This window comes from Sorex araneus, chromosome 6, assembly GCF_027595985.1.
Source record: "Sorex araneus isolate mSorAra2 chromosome 6, mSorAra2.pri, whole genome shotgun sequence".
In the NCBI taxonomy this organism is placed as follows: Eukaryota; Metazoa; Chordata; class Mammalia; order Eulipotyphla; family Soricidae; genus Sorex; species Sorex araneus.
This window is the reverse complement of record NC_073307.1, coordinates 96,013,638-96,036,018: the sequence shown is the minus strand read 5'-3', so window position 1 is coordinate 96,036,018 and position 22,381 is coordinate 96,013,638. Positions and strand designations below refer to the sequence as shown.

At 54.2% G+C, this 22,381-nt stretch overlaps 1 protein-coding gene across 6 annotated transcripts in view; it reads right to left on the bottom strand.

Annotated features, from left to right (window-relative positions):
- The window catches only part of TNRC6B (trinucleotide repeat containing adaptor 6B), a 231,389-nt gene that overhangs the window by 155,584 nt on the left and 53,424 nt on the right, over window positions 1–22,381 (bottom strand). For 5 of the 6 annotated variants that reach the window (XM_055142027.1, XM_055142030.1, XM_055142032.1 and 2 more), the window contains exons 2-3: window positions 15,363–15,439; window positions 11,985–12,075 (exon numbers count right to left, since the gene is read on the bottom strand). The exons of the other annotated variant lie outside the window; for it this stretch is intronic. In XM_055142027.1, coding sequence (XP_054998002.1) covers window positions 11,985–12,029 — 45 coding nt within the window. In that variant the 5' untranslated portion in view covers window positions 12,030–12,075; window positions 15,363–15,439. The remainder of the gene's footprint in view (window positions 1–11,984; window positions 12,076–15,362; window positions 15,440–22,381) is intronic. 6 annotated transcript variants of the gene reach the window in all.

Here is a 22,381-nt window from a genome sequence, read left to right as displayed (position 1 = left end):
CTCTCTCCTGACTCCTCCCCTTCACCACCTCCCTGGGACCTTCTAGCTAAGGGGCCCTTCTTCCTCCCTCTACCTGCGAGCACTTTATCACCTCTTGTATCCTGAAACACGTGCTGGGCTTCATTCTAGTCCCCAAATGTCCCTGTCTGCACCATTTACTACCCAAATTCCTGAAAGAATATTTGGGGGTGGGGAGAGAGAAAGGGGGAAAAAATTAAATGGGGGGGGGGGACCAGAGCAATAGCACAGCAGGGAGGGCGCTTGCCTTGCACGTGGCTGACCCGGGAGCGATCCCCGGCATCCCATAAGGTCCCGGGAGCCCTGCCAGAAGTGATCCCTGAGCACGACCCAGTATGGCCCCGAACCAAAATAATAATAATAATAATAATACCAATACCAATAATAATAAATGGTATGCCTCACTACTCCATGGTCCCAGAACTGGTCCGATCTAGACAAGTGCAGGCTTATAGCATTTGGAGAATCAAGACTACCGCCTGTAAGGGAAAGGCATGTTCCCCTCTGTCCGCTCCCACACACGGCGGGCACCTCCCTCCTCTGCCTCCAATGCCTCATGAATATTCCGACCCGCACCAACAGGTCTAGTCCTAAACAACTAAGGCAGCCTACTCCTATGGGGCAGAGTAATGGAATTCCCTTCCTAGCAAGACGTGTGTGTGTGTGTGTGTGTGTGTGTGTGTGTGTGTGTGTGTGTGATGGAGGGAGGCGGTGAGGGGTGCAACACAGGCCCTCACACATGCAAGGGGAGTGCTCGACTGCCCTGCCATCTCTCCAACGGCTCTTGAGTTTTTGCTGTCTGTGAAACTATCCACTACGACTGACTCGCCCTCCACCCACCTACTGTTTTGTCTTTTGCTTGGGGGCCACACCCGGAATGAACTTACTCCGTTCCTGGTGCTCATTCCTGGCTGCAGGCAGGGATCCTCCTGGCGATGCTCCGAGAGCCAGAGGGGGGAGCTGGAGACTGAATCGGGGCGGGCTGCCTGCAGGGCAAGGGCGCTGCTCGCCGTCCTAGCTCTCTGGCCCCACTTTCTTATTTCCTTTACGTTTTGAGGGGGGTGAGTATTTATCACGCATTGCTCAGCTCTCCAATAGAGCTCTAGGTCCCCTCTTAATAAATCCAAACACTTCAGGTAATCTATCAATTTCACTCCAGTCTTGGAAATATTCCTCCGGGATTTCCTCCTGTTCCAGCCTAGCGGATCTGCTCTCTCAGCTGCTAAATCCCTGACACGTTGCCAGGCCGCCCCTGGGCTTCCTCCGGAACATTCGCTCACTCGCCCCGGCTGAGCAGGCCTCCGGACCCCTCTCTCCCGCCCCCACGACTCACTCCCCGAGCAGGTGAAGCAGATTATTCCAGATTCCAGAGCAATCTGGGGAGTTGACAGATCGTGGAAGATTAAAATTCCTGGGGCTGGAGCGACAGCACAGTGGGGAGGGCGTTTGCCTTGCACGCGGCCGACCCGGGTTCTATTCCCAGCAACCCATAGGGTCCCCTGAGCACCGCCAGGAGGAATTCCTGAGTGCATAAGCCAGGAGTAACCCCTGTGCATTGCCGGGTGTGACTCAAAACCAAAAAAAAGAAAAAAAAGGAAAGAAAAGAATAAGAGACCAAGAGACTACCTTCTGGGAGGGCTCCGCGGTCTACCTCACCAAGACTTGTTTTGCTCTTTGTCTGTTTGGTTGGCTGGCTGGCCACACCGGTGGGCAAGGCAGAGGCCCTGACTTGGAGTGGTCATTTGGTCATTTTGATTTGGCTTCGTTTTGGTGGCTACAGCCAGCGGTTTTGGGGGTCACTTCTGGAAGTGCTCAGGGGACCATGGGGGAGTGGGGATCGAACCCAGGCTCCTACCTCCAAGATATATGCTCAGCCTGCTTGAATTATCAGTGCAACCCCAACTTTTTTATATGGAGGCAGGAGTGAGTGGTTTCTCAGTCTTTTTAATTCTAGCCATTCTAAGATTTCTTTTGTTGGCGGGGGTGGGGGAGGGATTGTTTGTTTTGGGGCCACTCCTTACGGTACTCAGGGAACACTCCCAACAGACTCAGAGGACCATATGAGGTGCCAAGGCTCGAACCTGGGTCAGTCACGTGCAAGGCAAATATCCTCCCTGCTACAGATCCCTCTGGCCCAGTTTTGGGTGTTTCTAAATAACACCCCCGGTGGTATTCAGGAGACTAGCATCACTCCTTGCAGTGCTCAGGGACCAGGTGGCTTAAGGGACTGAGTTCAAAGCCCCAGAAATGTGGGGCACATGCTCTACCACGTGAGCTCATCCCCAACCCACTTCCTATTTCTGGTTTATTGCGCTGATGATGAGCTTCTGTTTTATTTTTGTTTCGGGGCCACACTCAAGGGATCACTCCTGGCAGTGCTGGGGACACCATATGCAGTGCCTGCCATGGAACCGGGCTCGGCGAAGTGTAAAGCAAGTGCACTATCTACCCAGCCCCTTTGGCGAGCCTTTAATAAGTTGCTTTGCTATGCATTCTCTGAAAGATTGGGCTATTAAAATCTCCTGATTTTTTCTTCCTGTTGGGGCCACACTCAGCTGTGCGTCTGACTCTGCATTCAGGAATCACCATTGGTGGAGGGGACCTGATGGGCCTCCAGGAATCAAATCGTAGTCACTTGTGCTATCTCTCTCGTCTCATCCATAATCTAGATTTTTCCCACCGTGGTGGAATATATCCATACGCCATATCCACTGGGCCATATCCATTGGTGCTCAAGGCTTACTCCTGGCTCTGTGCTTAGGGACCACTCCTGACTCCTGGCAGTGCTCAGGGGACCATACATAGTGCCTATGATTGAACCAGGGTTGGCTGTGCGCAAGGTAAGCACCTTACCTGCCTCACTCCTTCTCCAGCCCCCGCCATAATCCAACTTGACAACATTTTCACCAACACAAGTAGGGAATTATGTGGTTATTGCTGAGTTACACCCCATTCTTTTTATTTATTTTTTTGCTTTTTGGGTCACACCCAGCAATGCACAGGGGTTACTCCTGGCTCATGCACTCAGGAATTCCTCCTGGCGGTGCTCAGGGGACCATATGGGATGCTGGGAATCGAACCCGGGTTGGCCACGTGCAAGGCAAAGTTTGCCCTACCCGCTGTACTATTGCTCCAGCCCCAAGTTACACCCCATTCTGCCCTTCTTTTATCCCCCGACCTAGCAGCATAGACCCACTAATCTACTTCCTTTCTCTACAAATTTGACTATGATGAACATTTTATATTAAAAAAAAAAGCATCATGCAGTAAGTGGCAGTTGAGAAATTTCTTCATTCCCTTGGCATTAAACTTTCTCACCTTCATCCATGTGGTAATGTTACAATGGACATGAAGGCAGCAAGGCCCAGAGAAATAGTATCGCGGGTAGGGTGCTTGCCTTGTATACAGCGCACCTGACTTGGATCCCTGGCACCCCATCTGACCCCTGAGCACTGCCAAGATGATCCTTGAGCACAGAGATAATAGTAAGCCTCGAACATAGACAGGTGTGGCCCAGAAATAAATATACTTTTTTTTTTTTAATTTTGGCTTTTTGGGTGACACCTGGCGATGCACTAGGGTTACTCCTGTCTTTGCACTCAGGAATTACTCCTAGCGGTGCTCAGGGGACCATATGGGATGCTAGGAATCGAACCCGGGTCGGCCACGTGCAAGGCAAACACCTTACCCGCTGTGCTATCGCTCCAGCCCCTAAATATACATCTTTTAAAAGGCAATGAAGGAGGCGAGCACTTCTCTATATGCCATCTGGGTGGAAGGTCTAAGAGGTGACTCTGATTGGACTTCTTTGGTTTTGTGTTTTGCTTTCTGTTTCGGGGTAACTGTGGGCTCTAAACTCAGGAATTACCCCTTAGGCGCTCAGGAACCATTAAGAGATGCTCAGCTGGACTCTCTCCAGGTGATCTGATTGGTTGTTCAACAAGTTCTCGTTAATATCAAGCACGACCAATCAGAGAGCAGGGGCGTGGCCAGTCGCGCGCGTGAGCCCTGGGCGAGGGCGATCCTGGAAGGCAAAGAAGCCACTGCAGGAGACTGTCACTGGTGTGGGAGCTGCAGGGATGGAGCAGCCGAGGCCCTGCTTTACACAGGCGGCTGCTTGCCCACCAGCAAGCTGGGAATAGAGATGCGACCTGTCCCTGCACCCAGGAAGGAGCAGTCTCGGCCGGTTTGCGCTGCACGGGCCGCATCTGTCAGAACTGCTGGAATATCGCCCCGTTACATCAAGATGCCAAGTTAGGGTTATCAAAATCCTCAGCTGCTGGACAGCTGGACTGTCTCTACACCTTGGCCACTATGAACGATGCCGCGACAAACAAGTGTTTTGGCTTTTTCGTTTTTACTTTGAGTCACACCCGGCGATGCTCAAGGGTTACTCCTGGCATTGCTCGGGGACCATAAGGGATGCCAGGGACTGGGACCCGGGTCGGCCACGTGCAAGGCAAACGCCCTCCCTGCTGTCCTATAGCTCTAGCCCTAATAGTTTTAAGATTTTTAATTGAAGCACGTGAATTAGAGAGTTCCGAAAGTTATGTTGAGTTTCAGGGATACAATGTTGCAACACCCATCCCTTCCCCAGGTCCCCACAGACTGCCTCTAGGGCAGGCACCAATTTCAGTTTCCCTTCCTCACTGCCCCCTCCCTAGCCCCTTTTAGGCACTGTGGTTTACAGGCCTGTCACCGATGGGTGGCACTGCGGTTGACAGGCCACTTTCCCTCCTCTCAGCACCCAGTCCTGATCAGAGAGACAGCTCGGTCCATCACTGCTGCAGAGGGCCCTTTCCTGGCCCTCAGTGCCAGTTCTCCTGCCCTTCACATGTCAGCCACTCCCCTGATGTGCTCTGTCATATCCTCGCCATGCGGAGACCGTCCTGGTCTCCGTGTCTTTGTGTGAAGACATGCATTCATCTCTCACGCCGGACCGCAGAGCAACTCTGTTTACTTTTGGTTTTTTCTGCTTTTTATGAGGAGGCGTGGGGGCCACACCAGACGGTGTTCCGGGGCTACTCGAAGCTTAGTGCTCAGGGTCTGGGAGACAGTGGTGCAGGGGCTTGGGTCTCCTGCCCCCTCTGCAAACACTCCATTACCTCTCCACACCTGATGTTTTCATTTCCTGGGAGAATTCCCAGCTGTTTACCTGAGCAACCGAACAGTTCTAATCCCCCCACCCCCGGCCATGCCCGGGGTTCCCCGTCTCTCCACGTCCTCACCAGTACTTGTTCAAGTCCCTGGTTTTGCTCTCAGTTTCGCTGACTAATGGAGATAAGCATCTTTTTTTTTTTTTTTTTTTTTTTTTTTGCTTTTTGGATCACACCCGGCGATGCACAAGGGTTACTCCTGGCTCATGCACTCAGGAATTACTCCTGACGGTGCTCGGGAGACCATATGGGATGCTGGGAATCAAACCTGGGTCGGTCACGTGCAAGGCAAACGCCCTCCCCGCTGTGCTATCACTCCCACTAAGCATCTTTTCATGTGTGCTCATTAGCCATTTGCAGAGCTCCTTTGAATAAGTGTCTGTTTCTTTTCTTTCCTTTAGGGTTTTATTGTTGTTCTGTTGTTGTTGTTGTTGCTACTGTCTTGGGTCACACCCGGTGATGCTCAGGGGTTACTCCTGGCTCTGCACTCAGGAATCACACCTGGTGGTGCTCAGGGAACCATATGGGAAGCCGGGAATCGAACCCGGGTCGGTGGCGTGCAAGGCAAATATCCTGTCTAATCCTTTGCCCATTTCATTTTTACTTAGGTTATGCGGGGTTTTTTGTTTGTTTGTTTTTGTGTTTTTGTTTTTGTTTTTTAAGATTCCTTATAAGCTAGAGACACACCCTTAGTCAGATCTAAGCTCTTAATAGTTTCTTCCGGACTGTGGCTCACCTTCCCATTCCCCTCATAGTATTTTCAAAGCGCAGAAGGTTTCATTTTAATACAATTTAAAATTTTTAAGGGATGTGTTTTTGCTGTTAGCAAAGAAATCTTTGCACGGGTCCACGTCTGTCTCTCGACGTGCCCACAGCCGGCAGCGCAGTGAGAACCGCGCCGGACGCTGAGGACCTGGACACACACTGTGTGCTTGCAGGCAGGCGGGGACACCGGCCACAGCGCTGTTCCTTCCGGACCCCACCTGCAGTGCTCCTGCTGCAGCGGTCCATCCGCTTTGGGACCTCCAAGAATGCTGAGGGACTCGTATATTTACCTGCGTCGTCTCGTTTCCTGGACTCGATGCTCAGGGGCCGACTCGCGTTTCCATCTGGCTGCGTTCCCCCGCCCCGCCCCTCCCCTCTGCCTCGACATTTCCTGTGCTGCGGGACACTGGTGATTAATGACAGCGGGGTTTGTGCGTCTGGAACATAATTTAGCCTGTTGTGCGTGGGGAGAGGCACATCTGGCAGTGCTCAGAGGCTACTCCCAGCTGGCCGCTCGGAGGTCACTCCTGGCGGTGCTCGGGGGCCCCTACGCAAGTGCCGTGGAATGAACCCAGGCCTCCCCGTGCAAAGCCTGACACCGGTCCACAGAGCGGCCCTCAGCCCCAGCCGTCACTCCTCAGGGACATCTCAAGTGGCTGTGAAAGGGACCCCCCAACGACACCCCCGGCACCTGGTGCTCTAAAGATACCACTCCGCTGTCTTCCGGTTGGCGCTCTCCTCGCTCTCTCCGTCTCCTCTCTCTCTCTTCTCTCTCTCCTTCTGTCTCTCTCCCTCTCACCCCCTCTCCTCTCTCTCCTATCTCCTTCTCTCTCTTCCTTTTCCTCCCCCCTCACCTCCCTCCCTCCTCTCTCCCTCCCTCTCTCTCTCTCCTTCTCTGTCTGTCTGCCTGTCTGTCTGTCTGTCTCTCTCTCAGAACATACCCTGCTATGTTCAGAAGTTACTCCCGGATCTGTGCTCAGAGGCGCTTCTAGAAGGGCCTGGGGGCCCGTATGAGGTGCTGGGTCTTGAACCAGAGCTGTCTGCCTGCAGGCCTGTAATGCCCAGCCCGTTTGCAGTAGCTAATGGCAAAGCCATTCACTGTGCTTCTGTGAGTAGTGTCGTCTTCCCACTGCTTCTGGGATTTTCCTGGGAACTGTCCGAGCAGCTAACGGCATGTACTCTGCCCTGGTCTCTTTGAGTTTCTTCTGACACAACTATCTTGGATGCACTATTTCACGGTAGCAAATTCTGAAAAATGGAGAGGGCCATTCATTTCTGGGTGTATCTCCCCCCTGGCTCCCTCTTCTCAGAGACTGCAATCACACGGGCATCAGGCCACACCACACCGTCCATACATGCGACCGTCACTCTCTACACCACAATGATGCTCTTTATCTTTCTAACACGTTTTACACTTTTCAGTGTTTTGTACTGGCTGGCAGTATTATGTTTTTGTGGGGGGAGGGGCTGCTCGCAGTGGTGCTCAGGGCTTAACTCCAGGCCCTGCACTCAGGGATCACTCAGTCCTGGCAGAGCTCAGAAACCCAACCCGGGCTGGCCACATGCAAGGCCAAGCGCCCTCCCTGCTGTACTGTCCCTCCAGCCCCAAAGCCACTAGGATTTTAGGGTTTGTTCACTCCTGGCGGTGCTCAGGACTTACTCCTGGCTCTGTCCTGGCAGGCTCGAGGGACCGTCTGGGACGCCAGGATCACGGACAGGTCAGCCCCGTGCAAGGCAAGTGCCCACCCCTCTGCTACCAGGTTCTGAACATCGTTTCCCTGGGTTACGTCCTTGCACACGTCTCTGCATCTGCTCCCACCACAATCCCATGAGCTCGCAGAGTCTGTCTGGACCTCCCCAGTGCCATCCTTCCAGCCCTGCCCCATCTGTCTCTATGTCGCTTCTGGGTCTCATCTGCGGATGCTCAAGGTTGCTCCCGAAGGCACCCAGAGCCCCGGAAGGAGAGCCTGCACCCCAGCCCTCTGCGCCCTCTCCCCCCGACTCCCCAGGGTCTTGTTTTCATCTGGTTTCAGGTCATACCAGGCAATGCCCAGGGGTTACTTCTGGCTCTGCACTCAGGAATTACTCTTGGCAGTGCTCAGGGGACTGTATGGGATGCCGAGGATCAAACCTGGCTCAGCCGCATGCAAGGTAAATACCCTTCCCGCTGTACTATCGCTCTGGCTCCGTCCCTAAACATTATATTTTTCTATCCACCCCAAGTCTATAGGGATACTGGAAGCATCTGGAGCAAGAGAGATGGTGACACAGACAGCACACGGCTCTCCATGCAGGAGGCTGGAGTCTGATCCCTGCACTACAGTAAACCCCCACCACTCCCAAGCTCATAGTCAAGAGTTGCCCCCAAACACTGCCTGGTGTGGCCAGCCTGCAAAAAAGAAATAAAGTATTTCTATTTTTCTGAAATACACAGTCAAGAGCAGTGAACACATTAGATGACCAATACTCAAAACACCTGAGCAAAACTAAGGGACAGAAGGAAAATCCTCGGGGGTGGGAGGGAAATAAAGCGGTGAGATTTGCAAAGTTAATTTATTAATTATGTGTGTGTGGGTCTGTCTGTCCTGCATACGGGCACGGGCTTCTCGGAGGATACTAGGTGGCTGCAGCCAGGCCCCGCCGTGCTGGAGGGGCCCCGTTTTTCCCTCCCGGGCTGCCAGAACTGCTCTCTCAACAGTCTAGCAACGCTGACGAGTTGACACATTCATGAACGTCACAGAACTGAATTTCACTTACTGGAAGCCCACATCCTGGGGTGCACGGGGGCTACTCCTGGCCCTGCACTTCGGAGTGAGCCCTGGTGGTGCTCTAGGGCACCGGATACGGCGCCAGGGATGAACCAGGCTCACAGACATCACCGCAGCCGCATGTTCAAGAAAACTTTTAAGAAGAGATAAAATACCAAAGGTGATTTCTCATGCATGAAGGCTTTCTTGACAGAAAGATCATTTAATGAAAAGCTCTTGCTGGCCCCGAGGTAGTCCAGCGGTAGGGTGCAACTCCCAGACCCCGGGGTCTCTGGGCACTGCGGGCACTGCCCGGGAAAGAAATGGCCGGAAATTGGAGGGGGGGGTTCCAGAGTATAGTTTAGGGGCTCCCCCACCATGCCAGAAGAAAAGGCCTTGCAATGACTTCATCAATTTAAACCATTCAAGCAAATAATTCAAGCACTAATGTACATTTCTTTTTTTCTTTTTGCCTTTTGGGCCACACCCAGCAATGCACAGGGGTTACTCCTGGCTCTGCACTCAGGAATTACTCCTGGCGGTGCTCAGGGGACCATATGGGATGCTGGGAATCAAACCCGGGTTGGCCACGTGCAAGGCAAACGCCCTCCCCGCTGTGCTATTGCTCCAGCCCCCACTAATGTACATTTCTTACACATATAAATTACCTCATTTAACTATTTATTTATTGTTTTTTGATTGCACCAGCTTTGTCCAGGGATTACCCCTGGATTTATGCTCAGGGCTCACTCCGGGTGGAGCTGGAGGAACCACAGCTGGTGACAGGGACCAAACCAGGCTGGCTGGGTGCAAGGCGAGTGCCTTAAACCCGGGACCATCTCTCAAGCCCCTACATAGATTTTTTTTTTTTTTTTGCTTTTTTGGGTCATACCCAGCGATGCATAGGGGTTACTCCTGGCTCTGCACTCAGAAATTATTCCTGGTGGTACTCGGAGGACCATATGGATGCTGGGGACTAAACCTGGGTTGGCGGCTTGCAAGGCAAATGCCCACCACTGTGCTATCGCTCCAGCCCCACAGATGTCTATCTGCAGTTCCCCATTCAGAGCTGACCAAGTGGAGGCTGGCTGGGTCCAAGGATGAACAGGGTAGCTGCAAATTATATGCAGACGGCTCCACTGCGCAGGCCTCAAGCGGCCACCTTCCTGCCTACACCCGGTGCTGTTCAAAAGTGAACCGTGTATATATGTTCCTTTGTATTTTAGATCAGGTTTAGAGTAACCTAAAATTTGCAGGGGGAGCTTCAGTATTCTAAACCGGTTTCCTCCTATCATGAACATTTAAGCTTAGTACCTTGCCACAAGTAATGAACCAATACAGGCACGTTCTACTTATGAAGACGCGCACTTGACTCGCTTCTCGGTGGCTTGTCCCCACCGTCCTTCTCTCCTTCCAGGACCTCATTCAGGAGATCACACTGACAGCCGGTTGTCACGTCTCACAGCCCTGGGGCCGGGACAGTTTCTCACACGTTCCTTGTTGGTCCTTGACAGCCCTCAGGAAAACGGGGCATGGAGTTATATAGGGCCCCTCTCCCGGGGCGGGGGACTGATCTGCGCCCAGATGACAGAGGGCCGTGTGTGAGTGAAGCCCGCTGCGGTGAGCGCCATGTCACCACAGCCGCCAGGGCTGCATGCTCTCCCCAAGGCAGTCAGGTGTCACCCAGCGCCGGGCACTGTGGGGGCAACTGAGCTCCACAGTGGCACATCCTTGAAGCTGGAGGGGACACACCAATTACTTGGAAATCTTTTTTATTTGGGGGGGGGACACCCAGTGAGACTCAGGGGTTAGTCCTGTCTCTGCACTCAGCAATTACTCTCAGCGATGCTCAGGGGACCATCTTGCCACTTGTTCACTTGTCATCCCGCTGATCTTCAATTTTCTCGAGGGGGCACCAGTAATGTCTCCATTTGTCCCTATTGCATGCTAGTGTAGCCCAATGATATCTGCTCGTTCCAGGAACAGCTCGGGGGACCATATGGGGATCAAATCCAGGTCAGCCACCTGCAAGACAAGCGCCCTCCCTACTGTGCTATGTCTTCAGCTCCTCAGCTGTCAGCCTCCTCATGGAAGAGCTTCTCTCCAGAAAGATCTCACTGTTCTTTTTATTTTATTTTATTTTGCTTTTTGGGTCACATCTGGCGATGCACAGGGGTCACTCCTGGCTCTGCACTCAGGAATGACTCCTGGCGGTGCTCAGGGGACCATATGGGATGCTGGGAATTGAACCCGGGTCTGCCACATGCAAGGCAAACACCCTACCTGTTGTGCTATTGCTTCAGCCCCAGATCCCATGATTCTGACTGAATTCCCTCGGCAGGAATTAAAGCCCCTTCCAGGGTCCACGTGGGCAGTGACCGCTCACAACTGTGTCAGAAGTTTCCAGAGGAACCTCTAGATGAGAGCCCCTGCGCAGCAGCAGACAGAAGGTGCCCTGCACCTCTTCAACATTTGTGAAACTCAACAATGAACAGGATGACTATAAAAGTGTATTTTCCCCCCATATCTCACATGACAAGAACAAAAGAGAAAATCCAACTGAAACGAATACCTCTGGCCAATCATGCTAGCAGGAAAACCTCCCGGGATGGAAGAATCCCGCCAGGCACAGGACACCAGACCTGAGGCGGCTGCTCAGGGCCCACGGGGAGGCCTGGGGGCGACCAGAAGCGGCGTCTGCCTTCCCCTCCACGCGGCCACACAGCTCGTCCTCCTGGCAGCCAGTCCCGGTGAGGCCCCCCACACTGCACTAGGGTCCGAGCAGAGCCAAGAGCAAGCCCTGAGCACTATCCATGGACCCCCCAAAAGCAAGTTATAACAGAACACAGAGAAAAATTGTTAACTGTATACTAGCAACAAGTTTTTACTTTTCTACCTTAGTTGACAAAAGAGATTTCATTAAAAAAAAAATGCATATGTAACTGAGTAAAATTTGAAAAGGTTCTGAAGAGAATCATGAAGTTTTAAATCCAAGTACATCCAGGAGTTTAGTTTATAGTTTGCTGCAGGTTGACTTTAGGTTGAACTTGCGACCACTCACTACTTTCGGACTAGCCTAATCATGAAGTTTTAAGTTCAGTCAAATCTATTTCAAACTAGGCATCAGGTATAGCAAACATGTATATTGAAAAGGAAAAGAATCTTCTTGGCAGTCAGTCAGGTTCCAATTTCAATTTGATGTCTAAACTCACCTAGAATAAAACACCCACTCTCCTCCCCACGGCATCTACCGTTTAATTTCTCCTCGCAACGTTCGCACCCCGAGCTCCGCACTGACCTTGGAACTGCTTTCTTCAGACGCGTCTCCCTCATTGGTTTGCATGGGAACAGACTTTGTGCAAAACTCTGCAGGAACACGCAAATACTGCCTAAAATAGGTAAAAGGGGGAAATTATATAAGCAACGGGTATATTTGTGCTTTCAAAGATTTAAAATGAAAACCTGTCACACATAGGATGTGTGTATGTGCCAAGATTTAAAATAAAATTCATTACAGGGAGAGTCTGTGTGTGTGTGTGTGTGTGTGTGTGTGTGTGTGTGTGTGTGTGTGTGTGTGTGTGTGTACCATGAAACAGTGACTCTGGGGAGTGTACATGTATGCATGAGTGTGTATGTTCATACACATGTGTGTTCTGTGTGCACACACACATATATCTCAGGTAAGGAAAAAAGGAGGAGAGAGGCAGGAAATTTTCTCCATCTTAGGGGAACAAGACAGTTAAAAATGATTTAAGACACTGATGGCCCGGAGGGAGAGAACAGCAGGGAGGGTGTTTGCCTTGCCCACGTCCAACCTGGGTTCGATCCCCGGCGTCCCATATGGTCTTCCAAGCTCACCAGGAGTGGTTCCCAAGTGCAGAACCAGGAGTAATCCCTGAACATTGCCAGGCATGGCCCAAAAGCCGGGGACAAAGGCTTGAAACATTGAGATTGACTTGTAATTGTTCAATTTTGGCAAAGGTGACAGTGTCCCTCATACAAAGGCACCCCCACATCAAAGCTATGTGTCTGCAGATGTTACGTTCCCAACTTTATTAGAAATGGATTTTCAATCCTCATCTCCCAAATGCACGACTTATTTTTTTTTAATTAGGTGCTCTATTTTTCCAATCAGAAAGTTTTTCTTTCTTTTCTCTTCTTTTCTTTTCTTTTCTTTTCGACCACACCACCTGGCTGAATCACTCCTGGTGGGCTTGGGGACCTTAGGAGTTCTGGAAATCAAACCCAGGTCAGCCATGTATAAGGCAAGTTCCTGCTGTACTATTGCTCTGGCTCCTATTTAAAGTTTTTCAATCAAAAATTTTGCATTAATATTTATAGCCTACAAAATGACATGACTTTTTTGGGGGGGTCACATTTGGTGATGCTCAGGGGCTACTTCTGTCTCTGCACTCAGGAATTACTCCTGCGGTGCACCAAGGACCATACAGGATGCCAGGGATCGAACCAAGGGAGGCTGGGTGCAAGGCAAATGCTCTATACGCTGAACCATCACGCTGGCCCAAAATGACAGGATTCTTACTTTATTCCTCAGTACAGATGTCCATCGGGGGAAGTGTGCTGGTTACTGGGTGTCTCAGAGATGGGAACATCTGGTGACAGGCCCCCCACACTGCTGTTCACACGTCTAGGGGTAACAACTGCCCACGCCCTGAGTCCCAGCATCCCTCCACCTCATTTCTGGTGAGTGTCTCGAAGAGACACGGAATGTAACCTGGGGGAGGGAGATAGATGTGGAATTTCCAAGCCTTCTGGGGGGCCCAGACTCCGGGCCAGGGACTAGAGAGAGGGCCAAGGGCCTGGGCTCTGCGAAGGTTTCTCTCGGGCCGGGAGCTGTGGCAGCTGTGCACGAGCTCTCAACCACTGAGGCTGAACTAGAAGCTCAGAAACCGTCACCCACATCACAGCCTGGCCGAGGGGTGATGTGACTCTGCTTCCTTCCCGCTTATCCCTCGGCTCTTCCCAGTGTTGTCGGCCACGGGGACAGAAGCCCAGGACGCAGTGCCGCTCAGGCCCTGTGGGGCTGGGAGCCACTGGGGGGCACTGCGGGGGGCGGGGCCAGGTGCCCAGGGCTGTGCCCAGTGATGCCGGGGGACCATGCGGTGCCAGAAATGGAACCCAGGCTGCGTGTGAACAAGGCATCCACCCTAATGGCATCACTGCCCCCGGGGCCAGGGATGATTTATTTCAGTCACTCCACCGACTGGTTAAGGGGCTGTTTCTACGGTCCTGAAAGCCCCTCTGAAGGTCAGTGGCATGCTGGGCTGCTGTCCCCTGGCCCTGACTCTGGCAGAGACTTCCCTCATGCAGCCCTTTCAGGCACTAGCGAGGATTTGTTCGAGGCGTGTACGCTGCAAGGCAGTGAATCTCAGACACGCAACGCAAAACAGACCCGGCGAAGCTCCCTGTCCAACCTGCGGTGCTAGGCAACTCAATGGGGAGTCGGGAATTAAGACGATGCCAGGTACGAGAAAGGAAGGAAAGAGGAGCGGGAGGGAGGAGTCCTATCCAGCAGGACAGGAACTTGCTAAGAGCCGGCCACTCTTAAAAAGCTCTAAACTTTGCGAAACACAAGCTGTGCTTAAAATATCCAGCCTTGAAAGAGAGAGAGAGAGAGAGAGAGAGAGAGAGAGAGAGAGAGAGAGCAGGAGAGAGAGCACGAGAGAAAGAGTCAGAGCAAGAGAGAAACCATGAGAGAGAGAGAGAGAGAACAGGAGAGAAAACATTAGAGAAAGAGTCAGAGAGAGAAAGAGAGAAACCATGAGAGAGAGAGACAGAGCAAGAGCAAGAGAGAGAGAGAGAGCGGGAGAGAAAGCACGAGAGAAAGAGTCAGAGAGAAAGAAAGAAACCATGAGAGAGAGAGACAGAGCAAGAGCGAGAGCGAGAGAGAAAGAGAGAGTGGGAGAGAGAGCACGAGAGAAAGAGTCAGAGCAAGAGAGAAATCATGAGAGAGACAGAGAGCGGGAGAGAGAGCATGAGAGAAAGAGTCAGAGAGAGCAAGAGAGAAACCATGAGAGAGACAGAGCAAGAGCGAGAGCGAGAGAGAGCAGAAGAGAGCAAGAGGGGAATGAGAGCAAGAGTGAGAGAGAGAGAGCACTAGAGCCAGAGATCGAGAGAGCAAGAGACAGTGAGAATGCGAGAGAGAGTGAGCAAGAGAGCAAGAGAAAGAGAGCGAGAGAGAGCGAGAAGCAATAGAGAGCACGAGAGCGAGCACACCGAGGTTACTGCGCCTGCCTGGCATGCAGCCACCTCCAGTTGGATCCCGGACGCCACATTCAGTCCCCAGAGCCACCAGGGGTCCCTCCCTGGGCCAGGGGCATGGGGCGAGGAGAGAGCCGCGCTCCCTGGTGCGTATTTACCCGCTGGGGCTCAGGGCCTCGGAACTAAGCCGAGTGCTCTTCGGCTGAGCTGTAGCTGCGGCCCAACCTCAACAGACGGGTTTTTGTTCTGTCATCATACAGGCTCTCGGACAGTGCTCAGGGACCATGCAGCGCTGGGATCCAGCCCGGGCCTCGCTCATGCTTTGGGGCCGTGTGAGGAGCCATGAGGCGGGTGCAGGTCGGCTGGTGGAGCACAAAGCAGGAAAGCAGGGTCACAGCTCCCCCCCCACAACATTTTTTTTTGCCAGAGGCTCCCCGGCCGCCTCCCCGCTTACCTTCGACAGTACGCTGGGGGCGACGGGAGCCCTTGAGGAGGAGTCTAGGCTACATTCAGTGCAAAAAACCCGAAAGCCTGGAAAGAGAGAGACGTGACAGTGAGCGGCGCCTCCACGGCAAGGCGTCCCGGGAAGCCGCGGGGCCCGGATCTGCAGCCACGTCCCCCAGTCCCGGTCCAGGCCCGTCCACCTCCCAGCTACTGGCTGGGGGGCGGTCAGCAGCCCCACTTCTCATGTCTCAGCTTCCTCATGCAACACCAGGGACAGCAACAGCATCTTTTGCGGGGACAAAGGGGGTGACTGCAGGGCTGGAGTGCAGGAGGCCCCGAGTCTGGCCCCTGGCACCTCATGCCTCCCCCCTCTCTGCACCAGTGGCTGAGACTGGGGGGGCCCAGCAGCACTGTCAGACCCACGCCTCCCCTGAACACCCCCAAGGAGTCCGCCCACCCCCACCCCAAAACAAAGCCCCAAACAGCATCTTCTCAAAGGGTACGTGGAATTCAGGTCAAAGACATGTCCAGCACTCAGGGCCGAGCCCAGTCCATGTAGGCACGTGGTTATCGATAACATGAACAGAAATCCCCCCTCCACAGGCATCGGGGAGCGAACCCAGAGCCCCACACATGTGAGATGGCAGCTTTACCACCCGCCACATCCTCCGTGTGAAAAACTTCCCAAAGAGACATAAAAGCTGCTCCTCAGTGATCTATTTTACCTCATTTGCTCAAAGTGACTGGAACAATAGCACAGTGGGTAGGGCGTTTGCCTTGCACGCAGCCCACCCAGGTTCAATTCCTCCAACCCTCTCGGAGAGCCCGGCAAGCTACCGAGAGTATCCCGCTTACACGGCAGAGCCTGGCAAGCTCCCCGTGGCGTATCCGATATGCCAAAAACAGTAACAAGTCTCATAATGGAGACATTACTAGTGCCCGCTCGAGCAAATCTATGAACAATGGAATGACAGTGGTACAAGCGCTCAAAAATAACGACATGGAAGAAGTTACAGACCCAAACTGACTTTCCCACTTCCCTGTCTGACACCTCGATGTGTAATCAATCATGTTAGATTAAACCTGCCCTGAGCGGTCATCTTCACCCCTATCCGGGCCTCCTTCTCCTCTCTCCACGCTGTCCGTGTGCACGGCACTGAGTATGAAACTCGGGGCCTTAGGGGACATTCTTGTCTACTGACCTATTTTCTGTAAGCTGACCAGAGCCCCGACATGGACCAGTCACCAAACAGCCTGGCGGGGACAGGGGCACGGGCTGAAGACGCCAGCAGCAGGTCCCAAGCAGGGAGAATTCCCCCGGAACGTGGGAGCTGCGTGGGCCCTTCAGAGGAAGACTGACTTCTGTAGCATCCTGCCAGCCACAAGCGATCCTCAGAGCGATGTGAATCAGTTCTCCATCCTGATTAGTTCCTGCCTCGGTTAAATGGGATTTCTGCACACTTCCGGTTACTCTGAGGCTGTACCGACTCCATCGAGTGGCCCCTGACTCCGGACCTTGCCACAGACCTGCTGAGAAGTCACCGTGGCCAGCCCCGTTCTTTGCCTGCTCGGCATCTGGTCCCAGAGACGTGCCGGCAGCCGTGAGGGAGGAGCCCAAAATAAGGAAGAGCAGGAGAGGAAGCACCGCGGGTGGGGCCCTCGTCTTGCATGCAGCCCACCTGGGTTCGATTTCCCCGGCACCCCGGGTGGTCCCCAGAGGCCCCAGACGTCCAGCTTCTGCTCCTGGCATTCCACTGTCCCCAGGCACTCGAGTCACGAGGAGGCCGTGAACAGTCTGGACTCAAAAAGACGAAGCCCAGTCCAAACCGGCTGTGCTTACAAAAACCCCATTCGGAAACGCTCAGAACTGCGCTGCAGTGCTGCCACCCGGCCCGCCACCAGCCTCGGCCCATCTTCACACTCGCACACCATGGGAAGGCACAGGAGGTCTCAGACGAGGCTCCGAGGGGCCTGGCACGCGTGCGTGAGGCCCTGGGATCCGTTCCCTTCGCTCACAGCCCATGCGAGCCTGCGTCTCCGCTCTCAGCCTGACACGTGACGCCCCACCCGTGGCGTGGACCCCTGCCACCTCCCCACACCTGAACCACAGCAACAGGGATGGGAAGGCAGAAGATGAAACCCTCCCCCGGGCCCGGCTAACCCACGGCATAGGCCAGGAGCTTCCTCACAGCCCGGCACTACTTACACTCGGCCAGCTCGGCCTCGAGAGGCAGTTTGGTGAGAGAAACGCTCCCTTGGGAAGCTACACGTGCTTCCTACTGCCACTTTCTTTTTCTTTTTTTTTTTTTTTGCTTTTTGGGTCACACCTGGTGATGCTCAGGGGTTACTCCTGGCTCTGCACTCAGGAATCACTTCTGGCAGTGCTCAGGGGACCCTATGGGATGCTGGGAATCGAACCCGGGTCGACCACGTGCAAGACAAACGCCCTACCCGCTGTGCTATCACTCCAGCCGTTCCTAGTGCCACTTTCTCGATGGCGGCCATCGAAGTTACAATTCCTACTGTAATTTTCTAATGTGACCATTTAACATGATTCTTTGAAATTCACTTCTCTCATCTAAATAATGGAAGGGGCCGGGGGCTAGAGCAATAGTACGGCGGGTAGGGTGCTGGTCCAGAACGTGGCTGACCCATGTTCAACCCCCAGCAGCCCACGATGCCTGTTGAGCCCTACCAGGGGTGATCCCTGAGCACAGAACCAGGAGCAAGCCCTGAGCACTGCCGGGTATGGGCCAGGTCCTGCCTCACAAAAAAAAAAAAAAATCAAGTTATGTGACTAGGCCCTCTACCATTGTCCCCTAACCCCCATTCTGATTTTCTGTTGTTTGGGGGCCATGTGTAGCAGTGCTCAGGGCTCACTCCTGGCCCTGTGCTCAGGGATCACTCCTAGCCATGCTTGGGGGAACATAGGAGGTGCCAGGAATCGAACTCGGGCTGGCCACGTGCAAGGCAAGTGTCCTGTCCACTGTCCTTCCTCTCTGGCCCCTTGCCCCACCCTGGCCGCCCCAGGACTCGCCCCTGTTACAGGTTTGCTATCAGCGTAACTCTTGGCATGCAGACGCCGAGGATATGCTCTGAACTTCTGAGTCATAAATAAAACGGAAAACCCTGACTGCCCTTGGCTACTGGCCCGGCTTCAAGCCAGGCGTCCGGAAGAGGCCCCGCGGGGAGGCAGCTCACGCAGGGAGCAGAAGACACAGGCAAGAGGCCCGGGACGCTCGCCTGCGGGGGCAGGCACAGACGCCAGGACACGCGTGGCAGACAGGAAGGTAACACGTGCCCAGGCCTAGGATCGGGGCTCGCAGGACGAGAAGGAGCCCATGCAACTGGCGCTAACATCTAACGCCTGAACAGCACGGGCGGGTAGAGGTCGACCACAGGCCAGTGGGTTCCCGGAATGGAGCCTCTGGTACTCAGCGTTCCTCAGAGTTCCGGGGTCACTTCTACCTCAGTTACTCTGGAACTTCTGTCAACAGGTTCCCGGCAGCGCGTCCCTAAGAACGGGCCCTTGATTGGGACTGCATGGGAGGACAGAGGCCAGGCACTGCCCGACAGGGACTGCAGCCACAAGAGGCCAGAGCCCCGCACTGTGGATGGGCCCCGAAGCACGGAGCCCGTCGTGGCCCCATTCACTGATCGCGCATCGGGATTTGATTTGTTTTCAATCGATCCCGTTGTCAAATACAACGAACGTTGTTCAACCGTTCAGCATTCTCTGCTCTTCAGCATTCACGCCACGGAAAGCAGCCCGGCCTGACCTCTGTCACCGGCAGCCCCTTCCCCATCTTTGTTTTGAGGCTTCTGCAGATCTGGTTCCTGGGCCAAGGCACCCCCCGTTGCCGTTCTTGGGCTCCTGGCTGCACCAGAGGCCTACCTCCCGGCTCTGCCAAGTCCACTGACAGGATCGTGTGTGGGACACGTGGGGAGACTGCAGCAGAGAAGTTGAGAAAGAGAAAGACAGAGACGAAGAGGGGGAGAGGGGAGATGGGGGGAGGGAGGGAGTGAAAGGGAGGGAGAGAGAGAGAAAAAAAGAGAAAGAGAGACAGAGACAGAGTGCACAAGCGCAAGATGGGGCCGAAGAGATAGTCCAGTGGGTAGGGAGCTGGTCTTGCACGTGGCCGACCCAGGTTCGATCCCTGGCTCGGGAACATGGTCCTCTGAGCAATGCCAGGAGAGATTCTTGAGTGCAAATCCAGGAGCAACCTCTGAGCAGTCAGATGTAGCCCCACAACAAAACAAACAAAAAACAGAGAAAGACAAGAATCCCCAGAGAGACAGGGAGATCGGGGAGAGCGGCGGGCGAGCAGGGCGGGGAGCCCGTGCACGCCGATTCAGCCCCGGGCTCCCGAGAAGCCCCTGAGCACCCAAGGGCATGCCCCCCACCAAAAGACAAGTCAGACGGGACACATGGTCACCGGCATCTTCTCAGAACACTGTCAGTCTGGGGCTGGCAGCTGGCTCGAAGAGCCGGAACACACACACACACACACACACACACAGACACACACACACGCACACACACACGTGTTCTGCAGACGGGAACCCTAGATTTCATCCCTGGCACCACGTGGCTCCCTGGAACTAATAAGGTGACCCTTGAGCACCACCAGGTGTGGCCCCAACACAAACAACGAGCAAAGCGAGGAGACAAATTGTAGGGCCAGAGCCATAGCCCGGCGGGGAGGGCACTTGCCTTGCACGTGGCCAACCTGGGTTTGATCCCCAGCACCCCACATGGTCCCCTGAGTCCTGCCAGGGGTGATCCCTGAGCACAGAGCCCCGAGTAAGCCTGCAGACCACAGGGTATGGCACCCCCCATTCCCCAGTAGAAAGAAACAAATCGCCGTTCCCTCCCCCCAGGTTCCTGCAGGCCCTTTCTTCCGGCGCCAACTGCCACACTTCATTTTGGAAAAGTTTCTCACCAGATTGAGCCCAACTTTCTTGTGGTTTTTAGGTTTTTTTTTTTGGGGGGGAGGGGGCACACCTGGCGACGCTCAGGGCTTACTCCTGGTTCTGTTCTGTACTCAGGGGACATTGAGGATGCCGGGGATCAAGCTGGGGTCAGCGGCTGTCTGACGGCTCAGGGCCCGGCCCAACTCTGGGAAGCTGGTTTTGTTCCTCTCAGGACCCAGCACCCGCCAAGGCCCCCAGAGTCACAGGCCTTGCAGCGCCCGTCACTCACCGTCCCCACAGGACTCCACGGCGCTGCATGAGAGGCACACGGGGTCCCGGGCTCTCGGAACCCCACTGCTTCCACTTCCCTTCCCCCACCTCACGGGGTCATGTTTCGGGCCTCTGGGGCATCTGCTCGGCAAACCTGCCAGCTCGCGGGACAGAGCTCTCGAAGCTTTCCCACGGGGGCGGAAGGAGTCCTCTGGCCTGCGATGACCATGGTCGTGGTCCGGGCGTGCCCGCCCTCGGCTCAGCTGCGGGGTGGGTCTGTGTTTCCACCAGCCCGGCCGCGCTCACGCACGTGCACGGGAAACCCTCACGGACTCTGGAAGGAGCGCGCACACTCGCGGGGGCTCCGGTGTCTTGTTTAAGCCAGGACGCTTCGGCCAGTCACAAGAGCGGCTCCCAGTCCAGACTCGAGGCCAACGCCCAGGGCGTCTGCAGAGGTCTCGGGCTCCTGGGGGGAACCGGAACTGAGAGAAGACCCTGGCATTAGGGTGTCAACCTCCTTCTCTTGGGGAGCGGCACACCCAGCTCTGCGCTCAGGGGACCCTGGGGGTGCTGGGCCTCGGGCGGGGGTCAGCCGCACACCAGGCAAAAGCCTTCACCTCTGTATGACCTCTTTTATGACTTTTTAATGGTTCGCTTGGTTTGGGTTTGGGGGCCACACCCACCTGTACGTGGGGGGTGGGGGGGTCTCTCCTGGCAGTGCTCAGGGAACATATATGGTGGCCCGGGGACCTAAGCAGGGGCAGCCAAGGCCATGCAGGAGCCCTAATTCCCGCTCTCTCTCTCTCTCCATGCTAACGCGTTCTTGGATATATACATATGGAGGGGATAAAAAGGTTCTGTTTAGAAAAATATATGGAGAAAGAGCAGGGAGAGGGAAAGAGGAAAGGGTGTGTGTGTGTGTGTGTGTGTGTGTGTATACAAGAGCAAAAGCGAGAGTGAGCAAGAGAGAGAAAGAGCCAGAGAGAGAGAGAGAGAGAGAGAGGAGGGGGGTGCAATACACCGCAGGCTGTGACCCAGACAGCAGGGAATGGGTGCCCTTCTCCTGGTCTGTAAGCCACGGAGGGTCTCTAAGTGGGTCTGAAGTGGAGGTCACTAACAATCGACTCGGGCCCACACACCAAGGACCCTCCAGCCTGGTGGAGGATGACCTGCCCGTTCTTTGGCAAGGGTGTGAGGCCTCCCCAGCGGTGTTGGGGACCTGGGGGACTGGTGACACGGGCCTGGCACTACAATGCTGGATCCCATGGTGCTGGGGGCCACCAGGGCCACAGTTGGAGATGCTCAATGACCCTATGGTACCAGGGGTCAAACTCGGAGTCTCACATACGCTAAGCACCCACTTGGCCCCTCTGAGTAAGCTCTCTGTCCCCTCCCGAACCTGTCAATCCTCTTAACAAAAAGCATCTCCAGAGCAGAGACCAACTTCTGCACATCTGAGCACAGACAGCAAGTCACGTGGTGGGGGGCCGCCAGCTGGGAATAACGGCCGTGGGCCGAGAGCAGCAGATGGAAACTGCTATCGAGACAGCTACGGAAGCTGCAGATCCCACCCCCCCTAGCGTTACCGCACGCTGACCAAGCACTCGGCACCAAGTTCACAATTTTCATAGCGAGGGCCTACGGCTGGGCTTTAATGCAACTGTTGGTCACATCAGAATGAAACAGATTAACGTGTCCAGTTTTGAAAGAATACCCCATTGACAATTTATGGTTAAAAGCCTTCATTATTCATCCGTATTATATATTAATTTGATGTCGTTTCTTAAGACCAAATAGCTATTTCTATTTGGGTTCATAAAATTTTAAACACAAATTGGTTCTTCC